This window comes from Rhinoraja longicauda, chromosome 2, assembly GCF_053455715.1.
Source record: "Rhinoraja longicauda isolate Sanriku21f chromosome 2, sRhiLon1.1, whole genome shotgun sequence".
Classification (NCBI taxonomy): Eukaryota; Metazoa; Chordata; class Chondrichthyes; order Rajiformes; family Arhynchobatidae; genus Rhinoraja; species Rhinoraja longicauda.
Genome location: NC_135954.1, coordinates 91,337,514 through 91,358,323, shown reverse-complemented (window position 1 = coordinate 91,358,323; position 20,810 = coordinate 91,337,514). Strand labels below are relative to the sequence as shown.

General features: G+C 41.9%; 1 protein-coding gene across 6 annotated transcripts in view; it reads right to left on the bottom strand.

Annotated features, from left to right (window-relative positions):
• nktr (natural killer cell triggering receptor) overlaps nucleotides 1-20,810 on the bottom strand; it is a 132,841-nt gene that overhangs the window by 46,490 nt on the left and 65,541 nt on the right. For 4 of the 6 annotated variants that reach the window (XM_078423799.1, XM_078423811.1, XM_078423821.1 and 1 more), the window contains exons 5-7: nucleotides 16,486-16,593; nucleotides 13,880-13,924; nucleotides 13,059-13,146 (exon numbers count right to left, since the gene is read on the bottom strand). In XM_078423799.1, coding sequence (XP_078279925.1) covers nucleotides 13,059-13,146; nucleotides 13,880-13,924; nucleotides 16,486-16,593 — 241 coding nt within the window. Of the gene's footprint in view, nucleotides 1-13,058; nucleotides 13,147-13,517; nucleotides 13,544-13,879; nucleotides 13,928-16,485; nucleotides 16,594-20,810 lie in introns of those variants that run through there. The other 2 variants (XM_078423831.1, XM_078423838.1) reach the window with 2 other exon arrangements.

Below are 20,810 nucleotides of genomic sequence, written 5' to 3'. Positions count from 1 at the left end.
TAAAGAAAAAAACTAAGAAGTTCATAAGTCATTGGACCAGAATTAGGCCATTCAATCCATCATGTCTACTCCGCCATTCAATCATGGCTGATCTATCATTCCCTTTCAACCCCATTCTCCTGCTTTCTCCCCATAATCCCTGACACCTTTACTAATCAAGAATCTGTCAAACTGCACCTCAAAAATATCCATTGCCTTGGGCTACACAGCCGTCTGTGGCAATGACTTCCAGATTCAATGCCCTCTGACTAAAGAAATTCCTCCTCATCTCCTTTCTAAAGGTACGTGTGTTTATTCTGAGGCTATGGCCTCTGGTCCTACACTCTCCACATCCACTTGGATAGACTGTATTCCGAACCGATTGAAAACCACTGCCCTAAAATATTAAGTAAAGCCTTGTTCAGTGCACATCACAAGAGCTGTGCTCCAAGTGCTGCGTTAAGGTGAAGGGCGAAATTTAACGGGGATGTACGAGGCAAGATTATTTTTACACGGTGAGTGATAGGTGCTAAAATGCGCTGCCAGGGGTGATGGTAAAGACAGATGTAAGGGTATTTAAGAGGCTTTTGGATAGGCACATGGATTTGCAGGGAATGGAGGGATAAGTATCACGTGCAGGCGGAGGAGAATAGTTTATCTTTTGCCATTGTGTCTGGCAAGGACATTGTGGGTGGAAGATCCTGTTCCCATGCTGTACTGTTTTATGTTCTATTAACTTCAATTGCTACATGAGGCCCTACAAAATGCAAGTCACTATTGACGGGAAGGAGTAGTGGACATTAACCAGGAGATGTAAATATCTTATTAATGCTCTTACATGTCAGAGATCATTGTTACTTCCATGATCAGTGTCAGTTTTTTTTGCAAAGTTCAGTATCTTTATCTTTGATCAGTGTCAGGTTTTTTTTTGTGCAAAGTTCGGTACCTTTGTCTTATGACACTCTCTCAAGGTATGAAATGTTATTATTTTGTTGGCCTGAAGACAAATTAAAATTCCTAGCACAAAGTGCATTTGTACACAATCATAAAATAATGTACCTCAACCATAAACACATGCACAATGAAATGAATGATTCTACTCGTCCACTGAAATATCTTTGATTCCTGAAATTTGATAAATAAAACTACAGAAAAAAATTTGCACTAATAAGATTTTTTACGACTGTGAAGGATGAAAAAGCATTAATCATAATAGCAAGTGATCTCCCAGCCAACCTGTCAGCATTATAGTTATGAATTCATAACTGTTAACATGATTCTTGACAGTTTAGAATTATACTTGTATCCAAGATAAGCTAAACAATGGAAAGTTTCAATTTGTGCCTGTGATATCTCATCGGTGCAGGGAATTTAATGCCACAGGAACAAATGTCACTTATGATTTGTTCTGTGCAATAAAACATTTAAATTAACTGTCTGATTGGTTGCTAAGATGCCAGCCTGCCATTGCGATCTTACAACCACGGGACCTCGTATGTCTGGATTCTGGCAGGCAAAACCTGTGGGCTTAACGGAGGCAGGATGGTGCAGTGCAGAAGGAATCCATTCAGTCAATTGTGCCGGTGCTGGCTATTTCGTATTGCTGTCCAATTAATCACTTTACTGCTCTGGCAATACAGTCTTAAAATGGTTGTTCCTTTACAGTAAATATCCTAGACGCAAAATGCTGGAGTAACTCAGCGGATTAGTCCAGCATTTTGTGTCTATCAGTATAAACAAGCATCTGCAGTTCCTTCCTATACTGTAAATATCCAACTCTCTTTTGAATTTTCCAATTGTATCTCCTTCTACCGCATGTAATTATAAGGAATTGAAGATGCAGGTACCAAAGATTGACACAAACGGCTGGATTAACTCAGCGAGTCAGGCAGTATCTCTGAATAAAATGGATAGGTAACGTTTTGGGTCAGGACCTCTATTCACACTTGAGTCTGAAGAATGGTCCCAACCCAAAACGTCACCCATCCATTTTCTCCAGAGATACTGAATTAATATAGCATTTTGTATCTATACCACACTTTTAACAGCCTACTCTCGTCAATAACTTAAATGCTCACAAAACAAATCCTCAGATTAATCCCAAAACTGTATATGATAGTCATTGATCTATCTCCCAAAAAATTCTCCCGATTTCTTCTGTCAACACCGTTCATAACTTTCAAACATCTTAACTTTCCTTGCTACAGAGGTACCAAACACAGGTTCTGGAATCTCTCCACGTAAATGATGTCCTTCGTATTAAATCCATTCGTGCAAGTTCTCTCCACACCCATTTCAAGACACTCACCAAATTGTGGTGCTCATAATTTAACACACAGCAGTTGAGGCTTAAAGGGTGTGTCGCAAAGGTGAAGTTCTGATTGTTTATGGATTTTCAAATAACATATGTCAAAGAACCATTTTGTAGACGTCAGCAAGTCCATATCCCAATGAATTTCAATTCAGTTACTCCGCACGTCTCCTTGAAACTTTATCCCTTTCGCTTCAAAGCAATGCCCTCTGGTCTTAGATATTTCCACCATAATCCACATCCCTCCATACCCATGTACCAATCCAAAAGTTTCTTAAAAGCTACTATTGTATCTGCCTTCACCATCACCCCTGACTGTGCATTCCAGGCACTCAACACCCTCCATATAAAACAAAAAAGCCCCGTGCATCTCCTTTAAAATTTGCCTCTTTCGCCTTAAAGCTATGCCCACTGGTCCATGATATTTCCACTGTGGAAAACATGTTCTGACCATCTACCCTATGTACACCTCATATAATTTTATATACTTCTATCAGATCGCCCCTGAGACTCTGACATGCCAAAGAAAATAATCAAATTTTGTCCAACTTCTCCTTGTAGCTAAAACTCTAATCCAGGCAAAATCCTGGTGAGCCTTTTCTTCAACCTCTCCAAAGCCCCAGCCATAATTTCTTGATCGCGTGAGCTTTAAATATCATTCACGTCAACCTGTGTGCTATTCCTCAGAAGCCCATAAACACGACCAGTGCTCTATTCACTATTTGCGTCCTGCATTATTTTAGCAAAAAATTGAACAAAGTTAGTCTCATAATTCTCCTTCAATAACCACAATGAATTTGATTTACTAGTTCATTGCTTTCCAATTGCAGGTCAATTCATCCTGGATTTCTGGTTGTGCAATTTAACACCTCACATGTTAGGTATCTCAGCTGGATTTATAGAAGGTAGACGCAAAATGCTGGAGTAACACAGCGGGTCGGGCAGCATCTCTGGAGAGACATTTTGGGTTGAGACCCTTCTTTACACTGATGTCAGGGGAGGGGGCAGGACAAAGATAGGATGTAGTCGCAGACAGGAAGATTAGTGGGAGAACTGGGAAGGGGAGGGGCTAGAGAGGGAAAGCAGGGACTATCTGAAGTTAGAGAAGTCAATGTTCATACCGCTGGGTTGTAACTACCCAAACGAAATATGAGGTGTTGTTCCTCCAATTTGCGCTGGGCCTCACTCCGACAATGGAGGGAGCCCAGGATAGAAAGGTCAGATTGGGAATGGGAGTGGGAGTTGCAGTGCTGAGCCACCGCGAGATCAGGTTGGTTAAGGCGGACTGAGCGAAGGTGTTCAGCGAAACGATCGCCGAGCCTGCGCTTGGTCTCGCCGATGTAGAGAAGTTGACACCTGGAACAGCGAATACAGTAGATGAGGTAGGAGTACGTGCAGGTGAACCTCTGCCTCACCTGGAAAGACTGTTTGGGTCTTTGGATGGGCAAAATGCGGGTTTGTGGATTAATTAGCCTCTGTAAAGTTGCCCCTGGTGTGTTGGGAGTGGAGGAGAAAGTGGGATTACATAGACGTAATGTGAACGGCTAATTGATAATTGGCATGGACATGGTGGGCCAAAGGGCCCGTTTCCATATTGGATCACTAAACCAAACTAAAGGGAGCATTGCAAATGTTTAACAAAATGTCTCAAAGAAACAAGAATTGTTTTTATTATCGTCATCCACTTTCAAATAATTACAAAGACAATGAACTGGTTGGGATAAAATGGACTCCTCCCAGGGATGAAGGAAACATTGAGAAAACAGATACATTTATAGGAAATTGACTCAGTTGGTCAGATTCGGGAACATATTTAAACCATAGCTCCCAGCTGCAAGTTTTTGGATACAGAAGCTCCACATTTTTGTGATTAGCATTTACAGCACCCTTCATTAAATCTACCTGTTATCCCAGTGTGAGTATGAGTGCATTGGTGTTCATATGGGATAGGGTTGAAAGAAAGTGAATGAAATTACATTTTACAGCATATTTTGTTTACTTATTTGTAATGAATCCTCATGGATTTTAGCTATCCTGTGTTATTGTGACTAGCCTCTTAAATAATTTAAACTTCGGAACTGTTAGAACAACATTCAACCAGCTCAAAAAAGTATTAATAAGTTCATAAGTTATAGGACACTTGGCCCATCGAGTCTACTGGGCAATGTCAGTTTGTCATTATAGCATGCCCAGTTTCTTCCTCTCTCTCTTAATGTTTAGTCAAGCTGTGATGCTTAAAAAGTTTCCATTGCTACTCAGATTAGAACCATTTTTGTGATGTTCTTCCTCAATTTTCAAAAGTCTATATTTCTATTGGATTTGATCGTAACCCAATTTTAACATAAACATATTTGAAGATTCATTATCATTTCAATGCCATTTGCTGTATCACCCTTTTGATCCTTTCCAGTGTTTGGGTTAGCTTTAGACTGGACTTTCCCCATCCTTTCAACCTATCTCCTCATCTGTCCCGGACACCGTCCATCCAATTTGAGCATCCAAATAATTCTCAGAATGACCAGGATCAATGAAAGGGAGCCCTACATTTTAATATTTTATCTTTCTACCTCATAAATAAAAACTTTGTTTTTAGATTTAAGATTTTTAAAAGATTTTTTAGATTTTTAGATTTAGAGATACAGCGCAGAAACAGGCCCTTCAGCCCACCGGGTCCGTGCCGCCCAGCGATCCCCGCACACTAACACGATCCTACACCCACTAGGGACAATTTTTACATTTGCCCAGCCAATTAACCTACATACCTGTACGTCTTTGGAGTGTGGGAGGAAACCGAAGGTCACGGGGAGAACGTACAAACTCCGTACAGACGGCACCCGTAGTCCGGATCGAACCTAAGTCTCCGGCGTTGCATTCGCTGTAAGGCAGCAACTCTACCGCTGCGCCACCGTGCCACACCTTTTAGAAGCCATATTAACACCTATTGCCTTACTTATATTAATTTCTAGAACTGTTATCAGCCAGAGTCGCTCAAAATGTTTCAAATTCCTCTGCACTCCCTTTGCATACCCATCCAAACCTTAAAACCGGTTTGGAAAAAATGCTACAAAATCAATTGTCTTGGCCTAATTATCCACCACTATGAGCACTTATTAACTCAATGTTCCAGGATGAAATTCAATGTTCCAAACACTTTTTAATGATGCCACAGAAATTGAGTGTTGAAAAAAAGGAGTTGCCTCATCGAAAGATGTTTAAGTGTTGCCATGAATAAATTCAGCTGTCAATGTACCTCAGAAATTAATCTTATACATAAGCTGGTCACGCACGCACACATACACATTTCTTTTATTCTCATCAGTATCTTTTCAAGGAACTAACTTTACCCACTAATTGTAAATGTTTAAGTCTGTCAATAAATGTTACAGGTAAACCTAGTTCACAATACTTTGGTCTGCAGCAAATTAATTCATGGAGGTTTTTTTAAAAACTTTCAATCTTTTAAATAAATAAGGTATAAATCAACTTTCGATCATTTCTGTGAATATTATCATGGCAATTAAGTGCAACTTCCACAGTAGAAGTCCATACATGTTCATTTAGAGACAAAAGTTGTGCTAAATAAGTTACACAAAACCAACTGAATGCACTCACTTGTGACCAAATTACTTGAAATACCTACATGCTATTTGGAATACCTAAAATCTGTGCTTTATTTCCCCCCAATTTAAGATATACTTAAATAATGCATCCCAATAATTCAATATTTTTTCTCCTGGCTTTCTTTACTTTGTAAAACATGTCGTTAGGCACTACAAAGATATACAGCACTATATTAATTACTCAAAGCAGCCCCTCATCAATTAAAGGCAACAGGATATGGAAATTTTAGAGCCCTTAGAGATTAGCTTCTGGTTTTTTTTCAAATCTGAAAAATGAAATTTGTTCACCTTAAATGAAAATTAATCAATTTATTCATACCTGGGCGTACTTAATTTCTATAACAAGTAAAATAAGAAAAATGTAAATGGGTTCAGGTGCACATGATAAAATAACCTACCTTAGTAGGACAAATGTGAAATAAAGTATAGTGGGGTGCCATTCATCTAATTTCAACAAGAAAGATGGTAAAAGCGATATTGCCCAAACCTAACAGAGAATGTAAATAGCCAAACACTGAATGGAGATGGTGGACATGCATCGAATTCCTTATTTCATTGGAGAAAAAAAAGAAGCTCCCCATTTTCATAAATATCATTTTTACTGGGATCTACACTTGGTTAAGTGGGGCACATCAAGGAAAACCTATTTGTGTGGTGTGTCTCTCAGATGAAGCTGTAAAAGGCTTGTTTGCAGACTTAAGATAGACACAAAAAGTTGGAGTAACTCAGCGGGTCAGACAGCATCTCTGGAGAAAAAGAATAGGAGACGTTTCGAGTCTCGACTCCTCTTCAGACTGCCTGTTCGAAAAAGGGTCTCGACTCAGAACGTCACCTATGCTTTTACAAACTGCACAGGCAGCACCTATTGTCAGGATCAAACCCGGGACTCTGGCACTATAAGGCAGCAACTCTACCGCTGCGCCCCTCATTGTTTGTTGTCGGTACATATGACCATATGATTCTGCAGATGTATATAGCAGAGAAAGATGCGAAAGATTATGCTAAAAGGGAGGGAGGAAGCTTACAGAATATGACCAGTTGCCACTCTTTTGAATGTTGTAAATTCTACGTAATCACCTCACTAACTCCTCTTCTTCGTCTGCACGTTAGAGAAACAGGCTACATTTTACATTTCCACAGTTCTTCAGGTCACAATGTACTCTTTTTAATTTTCTGTGGTTAAGACCCTGTTCAATAAACATATATGTTAGAAGTGTAGAGCCCAAAGGATAATGTTCTTGCAGGGACTGAACTGGTGTAGCTGAACAACAAATCTTGCAAGCTCCTGTACGAGCAGATGGAAAGACACAAAGTGCTGGAGTAACTCAGCAGGTCAAGCAGCATCTCTGGAGGACATGGATAGGTGACGTTTCAGGTTGGAACCCTTCTTCCAACATGGAGGGGTGACGTTTTAGGTCAGAAGACCCAAAATGTCTCCTATCAATGTTCTCAAGATGCTGCCTGACCCACTGAGTTACTCCAGCACTTTGTGTCTTTCCTTGGTAAACCAGCCTCTGCAGTTCCTTGTTTCTACATGTTGTAGGTGGATACAAGTAAGCCATGGGTGGGTAGGATCGGGCAGCTGGTGGGTGCCATGGCTTCAGACCTACCCCATGAAGTGAATAGATGGGTTTATCTGGAATGCCCTTCTTCTGGTAAGGTAGGGGCTGAAAATGATTTCAGGCACCCATCAGCCTCCCCACAGAACCCTGAATGGATGTGTGTGCTGGAGACAGAAACTCTCACAACATTTAAGAAGCATCTAAATATGCACTTGAATGCCCAGGTGTTAAAGGATATGCTCGTAGGTAGGATTAGAATGGAAAGGAACTTGATAACTCAACATAGACATGGAAAGGACAGGTGCCTGTTTATGTGCCATATGACTCGACTCTAAATGCTAAGATGAACTAAAATAGGGTAACAGGATGAACAGAAGTATTTGCCACAAATCAATGGAAGCCGTTTTGACACAGCACTTGCTGCTTTAATCCTTGGGTTTAGAGGTCATGGGTTTGGGAAACAGTGTAGAAGATGACGTGGAACACAGCTGCACTATTTCTCACACCTATCTTTTAGCCATTTTTGTATTAAATATTAAGCATAGGTGGCTTGACTTTCTCTTGTTAGAGGGAATCATCACCTGGTATTTTTGTGGGTGAAGTTGCCACATACCAGCCCATGCCTCGTTTTCCAGAGTTGGGCATGGAAGTGAAGGTTGAGCATTCAACAACAGACATCCCTGATTCTGACCTTATGTTGGAAGGAAGGCATTGAGGTACCAGTTGAAGATGGTAGATCAAGTTCCCTTCCTGGAGCAAATCCTGCAGTCTCGTCCAGAGCTAAGGTGTTTCAACAGTCATAACCATCTTTGTGCAGGTCAAGGTTCTGGCAACTGATGGGTTTATCCCGTGATTTTCCTTGATCAATAACATTTTGCCAATGTCTGATCAGCCAAGAACTTCCAGAAGTATTTTTACCCTTAATAACTGATGCATTTCTCTTCTTCTGTCATGCCACGCAGGTTAGATGGCCATAGAGGAAGGAGTACTGAGTGTTGCGCTATGATTGAATAGGGGCGACACAGTGGCGCAGCGGTAGAGTTGCTGCCTTACAGCAGCAGAGACTCGGGTTCGATCCTGACTGAGTGTTGTCTGTACGGAGTTTGCACATTCTCCCTGTAACCACAAGGGTTTTCTTCGGGTGCCCCAGTTTCCCCCTACATTCCAAAGACGTGCAGGTTTTTAGGTTAATTGGTGTCTGTAAATTGTCCCAAGTGTTAAGATAGGACATGGGTGATTGCTGGGTGGCGCAGAATCAGTGGGCGAAAGGGCCTGTTTCCATGCTGTATCTCTAAACTAAAAAAGTAAACTTGATGGACCAACTGCATTTCTTCTGCCAATTTCAGACATTTCTGAGTTCAGGTGGCCTGGTTTGCCGAGGAACAGTATAATCTTCAATATTGTTCTTCAAGAGTTAACACAAACCAGAAACCGTCAATTTATTTCATCAAGGGAAGTAGCACACCTGAACCTAAAGCAAACTTCAGTCACGTGTTCCAGCAGATATCCAGACAAAACCACAATGCAGCCAAACAACATGTTATCCCTAGGCAGAGATGAAATCAATTAATATGATGCATCTGTCGACCAAACCAGGGATCATAATGATTTGAAAGCCACAGTGATTGGTTATTTAATAGATAAGGCAATGTGGAATACTCCAACTGGCAAATGTGGACACAAGGAACTGTAAATGATGGAACCTTGCGCAGAACACAAAGTAACTCAGTGGGTCAGGCAGCATCTCTGGAGGACATGGATAGGTAATGTTTCAGGTCGGGACTCTTCTTCAGACTAGAACTTCTTCAAAGTAGGCATACGTTGAGGAGATTTCAGTCTGAAGAAGGGTCCCAACTAGAAACATCGCCTACCCATGTCATCCAGAGTTGCTGCTTGACTCGCTGAGTTACTCCAGCACTCCAACTAGTATTCTACTCCAACTGGAAAGGTCTACTGAAAAAATACAATTTCTACGGTGAAGCCAGGTTCAGCACAACAGCTGATAGGCTCGGAGCACAAGGCAACAACATTTTAAAAATCATTAAAATCTTCGCATCTTAGCTTGTTTGTAAGGATAACGCTTGAGGGGAATCCAATTCACCCCATACAAACAATTAACAGGCTGGTACTTATTTCGAGAGAGAGAGAGAGAGAGAGAGAGAGAGAGAGGGAGAGAGAGAGAGAGAGAGAGAGAGAAGAGTTATTGGCAGTGACAGAGTTCTTTAAAATGTGTTGAAAGGCTTTGGGGTTTTGTGGGTTGAGTGGTGAGCGATGGGTATGGTTGGGGGGAATTCAGAAGTTTTAATAATCAGAGAATGACTATGATTTGGAAGTTCTTATAACATGGGATAATTGAGGTGGATAGTATATGGTTTGGTGCATTTAAGAGAAGGAGAGAAGAAAAAGGCAATGTAAAGCTATATTAAATTGTGAGGTATAGCAAAAGGAGATCTATTTTAGTTCTGTACATTATGAATCTTTTTCAAGTGGAATTTATAACTTGCCAATGTGTATAAAGACTGTTGTCCTGTTCATTTGCGGGTAATATACAACTTTACGGGCTTGCTGGTTGTAATTTAATAATGCAGTACTTGAAGTAGATATATTGCAGCACCATTAACTTAGTACTTCTGGAAATTTAATTGCATTTTTGCAGCCTTTGAAGAATTCAGTAACTAGGATAGCAATATAAAGGGAGCAGATATTTACAGTGTTATAATTGACAGGGTCTTTAGAAGGTGGAGTACAGTGGCACAGTGGTAGAGTTGCTGCCTTACAGCGTCAGAGACCCAGGTTCAATCCCGACTACTGGTGCTGCATTTACGGAGTTTGTACGTTCTCCCTGTGACCGCGTGAGTTTTCTCCGAGTGTTCAAGTTCCCTCCCATACTGCAAAGACGTGCAGGTTTGTAGGATAAATGGTTTCTGTGAATTGACACTAGTGCGTAGGATTGAAGTAGTGTAAGGGTGATCATTAGTGTGGACCTGTTTGGCCGAAGGGCCTGTTTCCACGCAGTTTCTCATGGAAAAACTCCATGTTTCCATACAGCATGGAAACAGGGTCCTCGGCCCAACTTGTCCACGCTGACCAAGAAGCCCCGTCTACACTAGTCCAACCTGCCCACGTTTGGACCAAACTAAATCCTAAAACATTATTTGACTAATTTAATGCTAACTAGATATGGCTGATATATGTTGTAAAACTAAGCTAAAATTAAGAAATGTAACTTAGATTCCATGGGAAAGTTAAAGTAAAGTCAGTCCCAAGATTCATACAAGAATTCCAAACAGTGAAAAAGTAACCTGACTGATAAACCACAGGTCAAGGTGCACAATGATAACAAACACCTTGGACAAAACCCAGCCCTGTATCATACCATGCAATCTCTTTGAAACCGTAAACAAACTTCTACTTTGCATCAACTAGAGTCATACAGCATGGAAACAGGTCCCTCGGCCCAGCTGACCAAGAAGCCCCATCTACACTAGTCCCACCTGTCCATGTTTGGCCCAATTCCTTCTAAACCTATCCTAGACATGCACCTTTCAAAATGTTTTTTTAAACACTGTGTTAGTACCAGCCTCATCTATATCCTCGTGTCATAGAGTTATACAGCGTGGAAACAGGCCCTTCGGCCCACGACAACCAAGATATCCCATGTACACTAGTCCCACCTATCTGCGTTTGGCCCATATCCCTCTAAACCTATCTAATCCATGTCCCAATCTAAATGTTTTTTAAATGTTGTGATAGTACCTGCTCAACTACTGCCTCTGGCAGCTCATCTCATACACCCACCAGCCCCTTTGTGTTAAAAAGTTGCCCCTCAGGTTCATATTAAATCTTTCCAACTCCCCTTACCTTAAACCTATGTCCTCTGGTTGTTGTCTCCCCTACTCTGGGTAAAGGATTCTGTGCATTTACCCTACCTATTCCTCGCATGATCTTATGCAACTCTGTAAAATCATTCCTCATCCTCCTATGCTTCAAGGAATAAAGTCCTGGCCTGCTCAACCTCTCCCTTTCGCTCAGGCCCTTGAGTCCTAGCATTATTCTCATACATGTGCACTGCTGTGCACACATCCCTTTGGTTCCAGTCGAACACTGCATCATTTAAAATTAACATCTCCTTGTTTAAACCCTTCCATTGACCTCCATCTGCAATCTCCTTCGATTGTACAATTCTCCATGTTCATTGGGCCTCGTGTATCCCCCTCTTCCATTGGTTTACCATCTCACCACCTTAATTACCAGAATTCCCTCCCCATCCTAGCCCCATTAAGCTCTGCACTGTTATCATATATTGCTCTCGTGTCAAACTTTCAATGATAGGCATCATGTGAAGTACCTTGGAATGTTTTTATGACTTTTAAGGTGCTTCATAACTGCACATTGGTAATCTTAATCAGGTAGTATTGACAAAAAAATTGTAAATATGCCAAGAAGCAATTAGACAAAATTCATGCATCATTTACAAGAAAACCACCTAGTTTACCACAATGCTGCCTGGATTAGACGGGTTTCAGCAACAGGGAGAGGTGGATAAATTGTTTTCTGTGGAACATTGGAGGTTGAGGGTAAACATGATAGGTAAATAAAATTATGAGATGCATAGATAGGATAGACAGCAGAATCTTTTTCCGCAGGGTGGAAATGTTCGGCACAACACTCTGGGCCGTTAGGCCTAATCCTGTGCCATACTGTTCAATGTTAAAGAATTGGATTGGGAGTGAAACTGCAGGTTATTTAAGGATGTATAGATAGGCAGGACGCTTCACCTCACAAGAACTTGTACTCGTGATCAACGGGGGGGCGGAATAGGAAATACATCTCTCTGAAGAAACTTTGGAGCACAGTCACTGAAGGGACTGTCATGGAGGGATCATTTTATCACTGCTTATTAGTACCAGGGTATGGTACTGCAGAAGCACCTCGCCAAATTATGCAATAAATAAGGACAAATGAAATGTTAAGGTGGCAGAGAATAATGAAACTGGACTATGTAATTTTGAAATCTTTGAGAATTGCCTTTTGTAAATCTAGATTGGACTGACAGGGCTTGATTGCCTGTGCTACAAGGCTTGCTTCACAATCTTGACAAGTGCTCAAAATTTTTTGCAATGCAGTTAAAGACCAACCTCAATGTTATTTTTTGCTCATAGAACCTGTTGGATTTTGTGTCACAAACATACTCTTGTGCTCCCACGTCTCAAGAGGCAAAAAAAAAAGACATGGGTAGCTGTGGCCAAATAGGGGATCTTCTCTCATCACTCGAAAATGGTTACTGCTGATCAGGGGAACTGGATAATTCCTAGAGATCTGGGCTCTGTAAGGAATTGATACAACTGTTTGGCATCTTTTGTGGTTTGAAGAACGGCGGAAATCCCCAGCTTAGAGAGCTTCTTAATGGCAAATGGATGGAATGCAAAACCAGAAAGCTTTACTCTGTCCAAATAAAAGTTTAGATGCAAAACAAAATGCAAACCGCTCAACATCTGCAGGCATCGATGTCTGTGGATTATCATCTTTCTGATGAATGGCACTTCACTATGTGAAACAGGTAAGATGATCAAGAGTGGTACTCACATGAAGAACTGGGAGCCATTGGTATCCCTTCCTCTGTTGGCCATTGACAACAGGAACTCCCTGTCATGTTTGAGCACAAAATTCTCATCTGTTCAAGAAAGGAATAACTGGTCAGTTTCAAGGCCCCATGGAGGCAAAAGCAGCCTATTGGCCAACTGCACCAACAAGAGTAACAGCCTTGCTTTAGGCCTCACCACAGCTTTACACTAAAGTAACGTGTCAAGGAAGAAAGCAAAGTTCAATTTGTTTTACATTACCAGTACTGAAGCTAAAGCACTAAATGCTCTGTGTGTCTTTGTGTGTGTCTAGGTGGGTGTGTGTCTGTATCCCTTTTAAGGTCTGCAAGCAATAAAGAAAATTGGACCATATATTCCACCAACTCACTGCCAATAATGATACTTGCTGGGGAGGGTGCAAGGAAGTGTGTTTTAATTATGTTACTTAGCTTTTTTTTCTTACCTTTTCATTTTGCAAAAGATCATTCTCTATAAATAAAAGAATATGTTGAAAGTTTTAGGCAGGATGATAGGTTTTCTCATGAATAAATTGCCTAACCTCCATGCTGCAAGTTGCGAGCTTACTGCATAAAAATTTACCTTTTAATTCACTTTTTTTTGTAGATAACAGTGAAAACGCTAAGAAACAATTAGCCCAAATTCATGCATCTATTTGTGCATGCAACATTTCAAGCACTAGCTACATGCAACAGGTGAGGGAATTAAAAGCAATGTTATTCACGTATTGTTAGAGGGACTCATCTATTTAGTAAATTGAGAGATTAATTTGGGCTTTGAAATGGAAATTAAAAAAGATGTCTCTACCTTCAAAGTATCCGCCATAAATAGACTCTCCTCCTCGTCCATTACCTAAGAACCACAGGTGCATAAGTAACACTAGGCGCTACATCAAAAGCTTCGATACTATTAAGAAAACATACATGTCCAGGAAGGTGAACACATGAGGTCTTTGATAACAACTTTAATGTCCACCACTTGACTGGAGTTAGGTGAAATGTCTTCAGTTTTCTATATTCACTCCAGACATTTAGATACCAAAAAACATTCACAGTGCTTTTCCCTAATTCTAACAAGACTGAAAAGAAAGTTAAGTGAACATAAAATGAACAAAACTATTGGCATTAGTAAGTTTAAATTCACAACCAAAACCCAAAAATGCACAGCAATGCATGTGCAAATAAAAATATACAGCGCCAGAGATACTCTGTGGGCTGGGCAGCACCTGTGGAGAGAAAAAGAGTTAGCATTTCAGGTCAAAGATAGGCACCAAGTGCCAGAGTAACTCAGCGGGTCAGGATCCATCTCTGGTGGAAAAGGATAGGTGACGCTTCGGGTCAGGACTCTTCTTCTGAAAAAGGATCCCGACCCGAAACATCACCTATCCTTTTCCTTCAGAGATGCTTCCAAACCTGCTGAGTTAAGCCGATGACCTATGCTTCTCAGCAGGATAACTGTTTTTCTCCATAGATGCTGCCTGGCCTGCTGAGTATTTCCAGCATTTTAATTTTATTTCAGAATTTGCATTGGTAACAATGGACCTGGCATGTTTTAATAGTGAACAATAAGCATACTTCACTTAACAACTATTAGATCCCATTCCCGTCTAAAATATATAATTCTCATCACCAGTAGAAAATACATCTTCTACTTTGTTTGCAGAGCATAGAGAATGCATTCAAATTTACAGATGCCTTTGAAGAAACTAAAACAACAAGATCAACATCTTCAAAGTTCCAACACATCGTCAATGTACTCAGTTCGTGGAAAAATATACCTTGTTCAACAATGTTACCATTGACAATGACAAGATTTAAATCCTTGCTACTTAAAGAAAAACGTAACTATAATACACAATGAAATTGAATGATATGCTAACCAAAACACAGATAGTAAGACCGGGGCTCATATACATAAAAAAGATGGAAGGATAAAGCCAAAAGGCTTTTACAAAGCATGATATCCTCAGCCCTATTGAAGTTTCAGGAAACAAAAAGCAAACACGTTATTGGGGGTAATTGTGCCTCGCGAATCTGAGAAGAGTTTTTTTTTTAAGAGGTTACCAAGAGGATTAATGAAGCAGGGCAGTGGACATCTTATATGGACTTTAGCAAGGTCTTTGACAAGGTCCTTCAGGATTGGCTAGCCTGGACGGTTAGATCGCATGGGATCCAAAGAGAGCTATCCAACTGGAAACAAACTTTGCTTGGAAAAGGAGTCAAAGGGTAGTTGGGGAGGGTTATTTTTCCGATTGGAGAGTTGGCTTTCTGATTACAGGCCCGTGACCAGCAGGGGACGGTGCTGGGTTCAATGTATTGTTAATGTTAGAATGCAGATAGACATGTTAGCAGTCTACATTAACAATGCAGTTAACATTCTTAGTAAATACAGCACCCTCCATAATGCTTGGGACAAAGACCCATCATTTAGTTATTGCCTCTGTACTCCACAATTTGAGATTTGTAATAGAAAAAAATCACATGTGGTTAAAGTGCACATCGTCAGATTTTAATAAAGGCCATTTTTATACATTTGGGTTTCACCATGTAGAGCTGTGTAAATTGCGGAGTACAGAGACAAAAAAATGAATGATGGGTCTTTGTCCCAAACATTATGGAGGGCACTGTATATAGGTGATGCCAAGATTAGTGGCATAGTGGACAGTGAGGCAGGATATCCAAGTTTATAGTAGGATCTAGATCAGTTGGGAAGGTGAAAAATGGAATTTAACTCCGACAAGGTGTTGCACTTTGGTAGGTGAAATCAAGGCAAGACTTAAACAGTACTTGGTACACTGCATGGTGGAGCCCTGGACAGTGTTGTAGAATGGAGATATCCAATACATTGTTCCCTGAAAGTGACAATTTAGATGGTCAGGGTGGCGAAAGAAGGCAGTTGACATGCTACAGCTGTGCATCATGTTACAGCTGTGTAAGTTGTAGGTGAAAGCACACTTGGAGTACTGTGTGCAGTTCGGGGTGCCCCGTTTTATTAAGTTGGAAAGGGAGAAGAAGAGCATCACCAGGATTGACGTTTACAAGTATGTACAACGTACATACTTCTTGCTCATCCCTTAGATACTTCACTCCCACTGGGAGTCTTCTGCTTGTGAACAGAATAGTTCAGTCACAACTTAGACAAATTGAGCTCGAGATCTGGTGACAATTAAAAAACAAATTTGCAAGAACAGCATGGAGAACTAAGGAACTGCAGAACAAGCATCCTCATTTTTTAGATATTAAGCACTTCAATCATGCATAGCTAAAATAAATTGCAAAAATACTTGGTCAAAGTTGCATCATTTCAATTGTGATAACTATCATCTCTTATTAATCACAACGGTCCACATCAATGAATTGTCTTGACAATACATCAGCTGGAGGAAAATATATTAAAAATTACATATTTCCCACCTTCACTGAAGTCACCACCTTGGATCATAAATTCTTTTACAATACGATGGAAAGTGGAGCCCTTATAACAAAGCTGCTTTCGAGTTTTTTTTCCTAATCCTTTTTCACCTGCAAGAGATAGAATAATCTTAGTGTGCACTAAATGGGATGCAGACTGACAAATGGTAAAGCAAAGGACACCATTTCACACTAGTTTTCCGACTTTATTTGGGTTGGTAGAAATATTAATGCCCCAGGACTCCCTGCGAATATTGCTGCTCTGCTGAGACGACCTTGCAAGTGCGATCATATTGCCAGAGTTCTCTCGACGTTCCTGGGGCACTTACCTGCAAGTACTGGCATACTCAGAGGATCCCTTGTCTCAGCTTCCAGAAGATACTGTTGGCTACACAATGGAAGAATGTGCGATGTGACAGCGGGAATTACTTATAAAGATCACTTCACAGCATGGTTTACAATGGCAGAGATAAGATTCTACTAAATTTTAAAATGGTGTCCTTGGGTCCAGATGACCCCTTGGCCTCATCCAACAGACACTGTAGAATGGGGGTATCCCAGTTTGAAAACCAGTGACTTACAGTGGCTGAGAAAGGAGAAGAAGAAAACAGTTGCTCTTCATTGCAATCATACAACAATTAATTATAATAAAACAAACAAAAGAGAAATAGTTAAAACCACATTACATTGCTAACAGCTCATTCTTGCTGAGCTACATTGGACTCTTGATTTAAAAAAAAAAGAGATACAGCACGGAAACAGGCCCTTCAGCCCATGCTGACCATTGGTCGCCCCTGTACACTAGCGCTACCTTACACACTAGCAACAATTTACAATTTTACTAAAGCCAATATACCTACAAACCTATACGTCTTTGGAGTAGGAAAGAACTGCAGATGCTGGTTTACATCGAGGATATGCTGGTGTAAGTCAGCGGCTTAGACTATATCTCTGGAGAAAAGGTATAGGTGACATTTCGGGTCAAGACACTTCTTCTTTGGAGTGCTGGGTGTTGCGTGTTGAGTTTCTTCAGCACTGTATCACCGTAACTTCCCCCAACCATTCTCCCCTTCAACTCTGGCCTCCTGCCGGGGACCGTTTCTTCCCCCATCTGTGACAGGGCTTCAAATCACAATGAACGACGGGTTTCAGTCACAGTGTTCTTTCCCTTCAGTCACCGTTCCCTCCCATGGCTCAGGATTCAGTCCTCGCCAGCATCGGCAGTTCCTTGTCTCTCCATTCAGTCCTCAATAATGATTTGTGAAGTGCGGTGAGATGCATAAGAACACAACATAAGAAAATAAGAGAATATCACAACTCCTCGAACCTGCCCTGTACTTCATTGTAATCATGGCTGACCTGCCCCCACCATCATCTCCTCTTCTGTGGTTGTTGTGCATTGCCCAAAAATTCCCCATGCCTACAAAAATGTATCTACTTCCTGTTTTAAATACTTCCAATGGTCTCCTGAATAAACTCATCCCTAAACTTCTGGATCTTGGCCTCGGGGCCTCCATCTGTAACTGGCTTCTGGACCTGCCTCTCAGTCAGTTAGAATTGGTCATAACATTTCTCAATGACATTGGTCATCTCACTCAGTTAGAAAGGTCTAGATAGAGTGCATGTACAGAGGATGTTTCCACTAGTGAGAGAGTCTAGGACCAGAGGGCACAGGCTCAGAATAAAAGGACGTACCTTTAGAATGGAGATGAGGAGAATTTCTTTAGCCAGGGGACGGTGAATCTGTGGAATCATTGCCACAGACAGCATTGGAGGCCAAATCAATGCATACTTTTAAAGCGGAGAGTGATAAGTTCTTGATTAGAATAGAATAGCCTTTATTGTCATCCAAAAACATGTTTTTCGACGAAATGCCATTACCACAGTCAACAATAAGAAGCAATATAAATAAAGCAATAAAACCCACAATCACAAAACCAACATAAAACAAAAAACAAAAAACATCCATCACAGTGAGTCTCCTCCAGTCACCTCCTCACTGTGATGGGCCAGAATGTCTTTCTCTTCCCTGCCGTCTTCTTCTGCAGTCAGGCTGTTGAAATTGCCACGTCAGGGTGGTCGGGGCTCCCGACATTGAAGCCCCCGCCGGGCGGAGAAAATCCCGCGGCCTATTCCAGGCTGTGCCGGACGGTGAACGTTCGCCGCGGGCCGACCCAAGCCCCGCGATTCGGGGCAGGCAAAGACGCGGCCGCTGCCGGAGCTCCCGAGGCCGGCCCCCACCCAGGGACCTGCGAACTTCCGACGTCCACAGGGCCCGCAATCCGCGGCCAATGCCTCCGAGGCGTCCGAAGGCGAGTCGCAGCCGCACTCGCAGCACCACCACAGCCTCCGAAGACATCCAGCTCCGCAGATGGTGAGTACAGTCCGGTCCGCGGGCTCTGCAAACCAAAGCCCCAGGTGGTCCTTGCTGGAGGCCGCCAGCTCCAGGTGTTAGGCTGATGGTAGGCCGCAGTGCGAACGGAGACACGACCCAGAAAAAAGGTTGCGTCTCCGTTCGGAAGATTCTGTACGGAATTTCTAATAGTTCCCCTCCCCCCACATAGCACACAACCACAAAAACACTACATCACATCCAAACACTACAATTAAGACAAAGAAAAACCACAAAAGACAAACGGACTGCAGGTGAGCTGCAGCTGCTGTACAGCGCCGCCACTTCCATTAGTAAGGGCATCAAAGGTTACAGAGAGAAGGCAGGAGAATGAGGTTGAGAGGGGATAATAGTTCAGCTATGAATGAATGGCGCAGCAGATTTGAAAGGCCGAATAGCCTAATTTGGCTCTTATGTCTGATGAATCTATGAACTTATGAATTGGTCGTAACCTTTCCTGCACCACAACCATGACGCTCAATACTGGTGCCCTCATGGTTGTGAGCTTCAGTGCCTTATACGACTCTCTATACATCCATAACATTGAATCCAAGTACAACGCCAATTCCATCCTTTAAGTTCGCTGATGATACCACTGTTGTTGGACGAATGTACAACATCGATTGACGAAACCCAGGATAGGCATTGAGAACCTCGTGTCATGGTGACAGGACAATTACCTAGCCCTTAGCGTCAGCAAGGCAAAGGAGTTGGTTGTTGACCTAAGGAAGCAAAGGGGTGAACACAATCCTGACCCCATCATCGGAGCTGCTGTACAGATAGTCAACAGCGTCAAGCCCTTAGGCATCCACATCATCGGACGGTCGCTTCACACTGATGCGGTGACCAAGAAAGTGCTTTTTTGCTTTTTTCAGCATCGGAGATATCAGAATAACCACGAGTCTCACCCTGGACACTCCCTCTTTTCCCCTCTCCCATCAGGCAAAAGGTACAGAAGTGTGAAAACCCATACCTCCAGCTTCAGGGACAATATCTTCCCAGCTGTTATCAGGCAAATGAACTGTCCTATCACCAACTCCCATCTACCTTATTGGAGACTCTTGGAATATCTTTAATTGGACTTTACCTTGCACTAAACGTTATTTCCTTTATCCTGCATCTGTACACTATGGACGGCTTGACTGTAATCATGTATAGTCTTTCTGCTGACTGGATAGCACGCAACAAAAAAGCTTTTCACTGTACCTTGGTGCACGTGACGATAAACTAAACTAAATAAATAAATGTATTCTGACAGCATTCATCTCAGCTTGGGGTGGCAAGTGCTCTGCTCTGACTGCCTGATCCTACGGAGAGTGGTGAAGACACCCAGTCCAACAGAGACTGGTCACTTGCTTTCATCCAGTGAATCTTTCCGATGGGTTTAGACTTTACACTTTAGAGATTCAGCATGGAAACAGGCCCTTTGGCCCACCGAGTCTGCACCGACTAGCGATCACCCTGTGTACGAGTAAGATTCTACACAATAGGCACAATTTACAAATTTTCCAAAGCCAATGAACCTACAAACCCGTACGCCTTTGGAGCATGGGAGGAAACTGGAGAAAACCCACGCGGTCACAGGGAGAATGTGCAAACTCCCTACAGGCAGCACCCGTAATTAGGATCGAACCCGGGTCTCTGGCGCTGAATGGCAACAACTCTATCACTGCCCAACTGTGGCGGATTGCACCTGGGAGGCTGGAAGTATCGTAAGGATGCGTGTCACATTAGCTATTCCCTTTTCTCTGTTATGGGAGAAGATACAGAAGCTTGAAAGTGCTGCCATCCAGAGTTAAGAATAGTTTCTTCCCCCATGCTATCTGACTTCTGAACCACTCTTTTTCACACATCATTCCCACAAGTGTCCCCACGTACTCTTAACTCTACCTCAATTCTATTATTGTGTCCTAATATTCTTTTGCACTACAGGTCC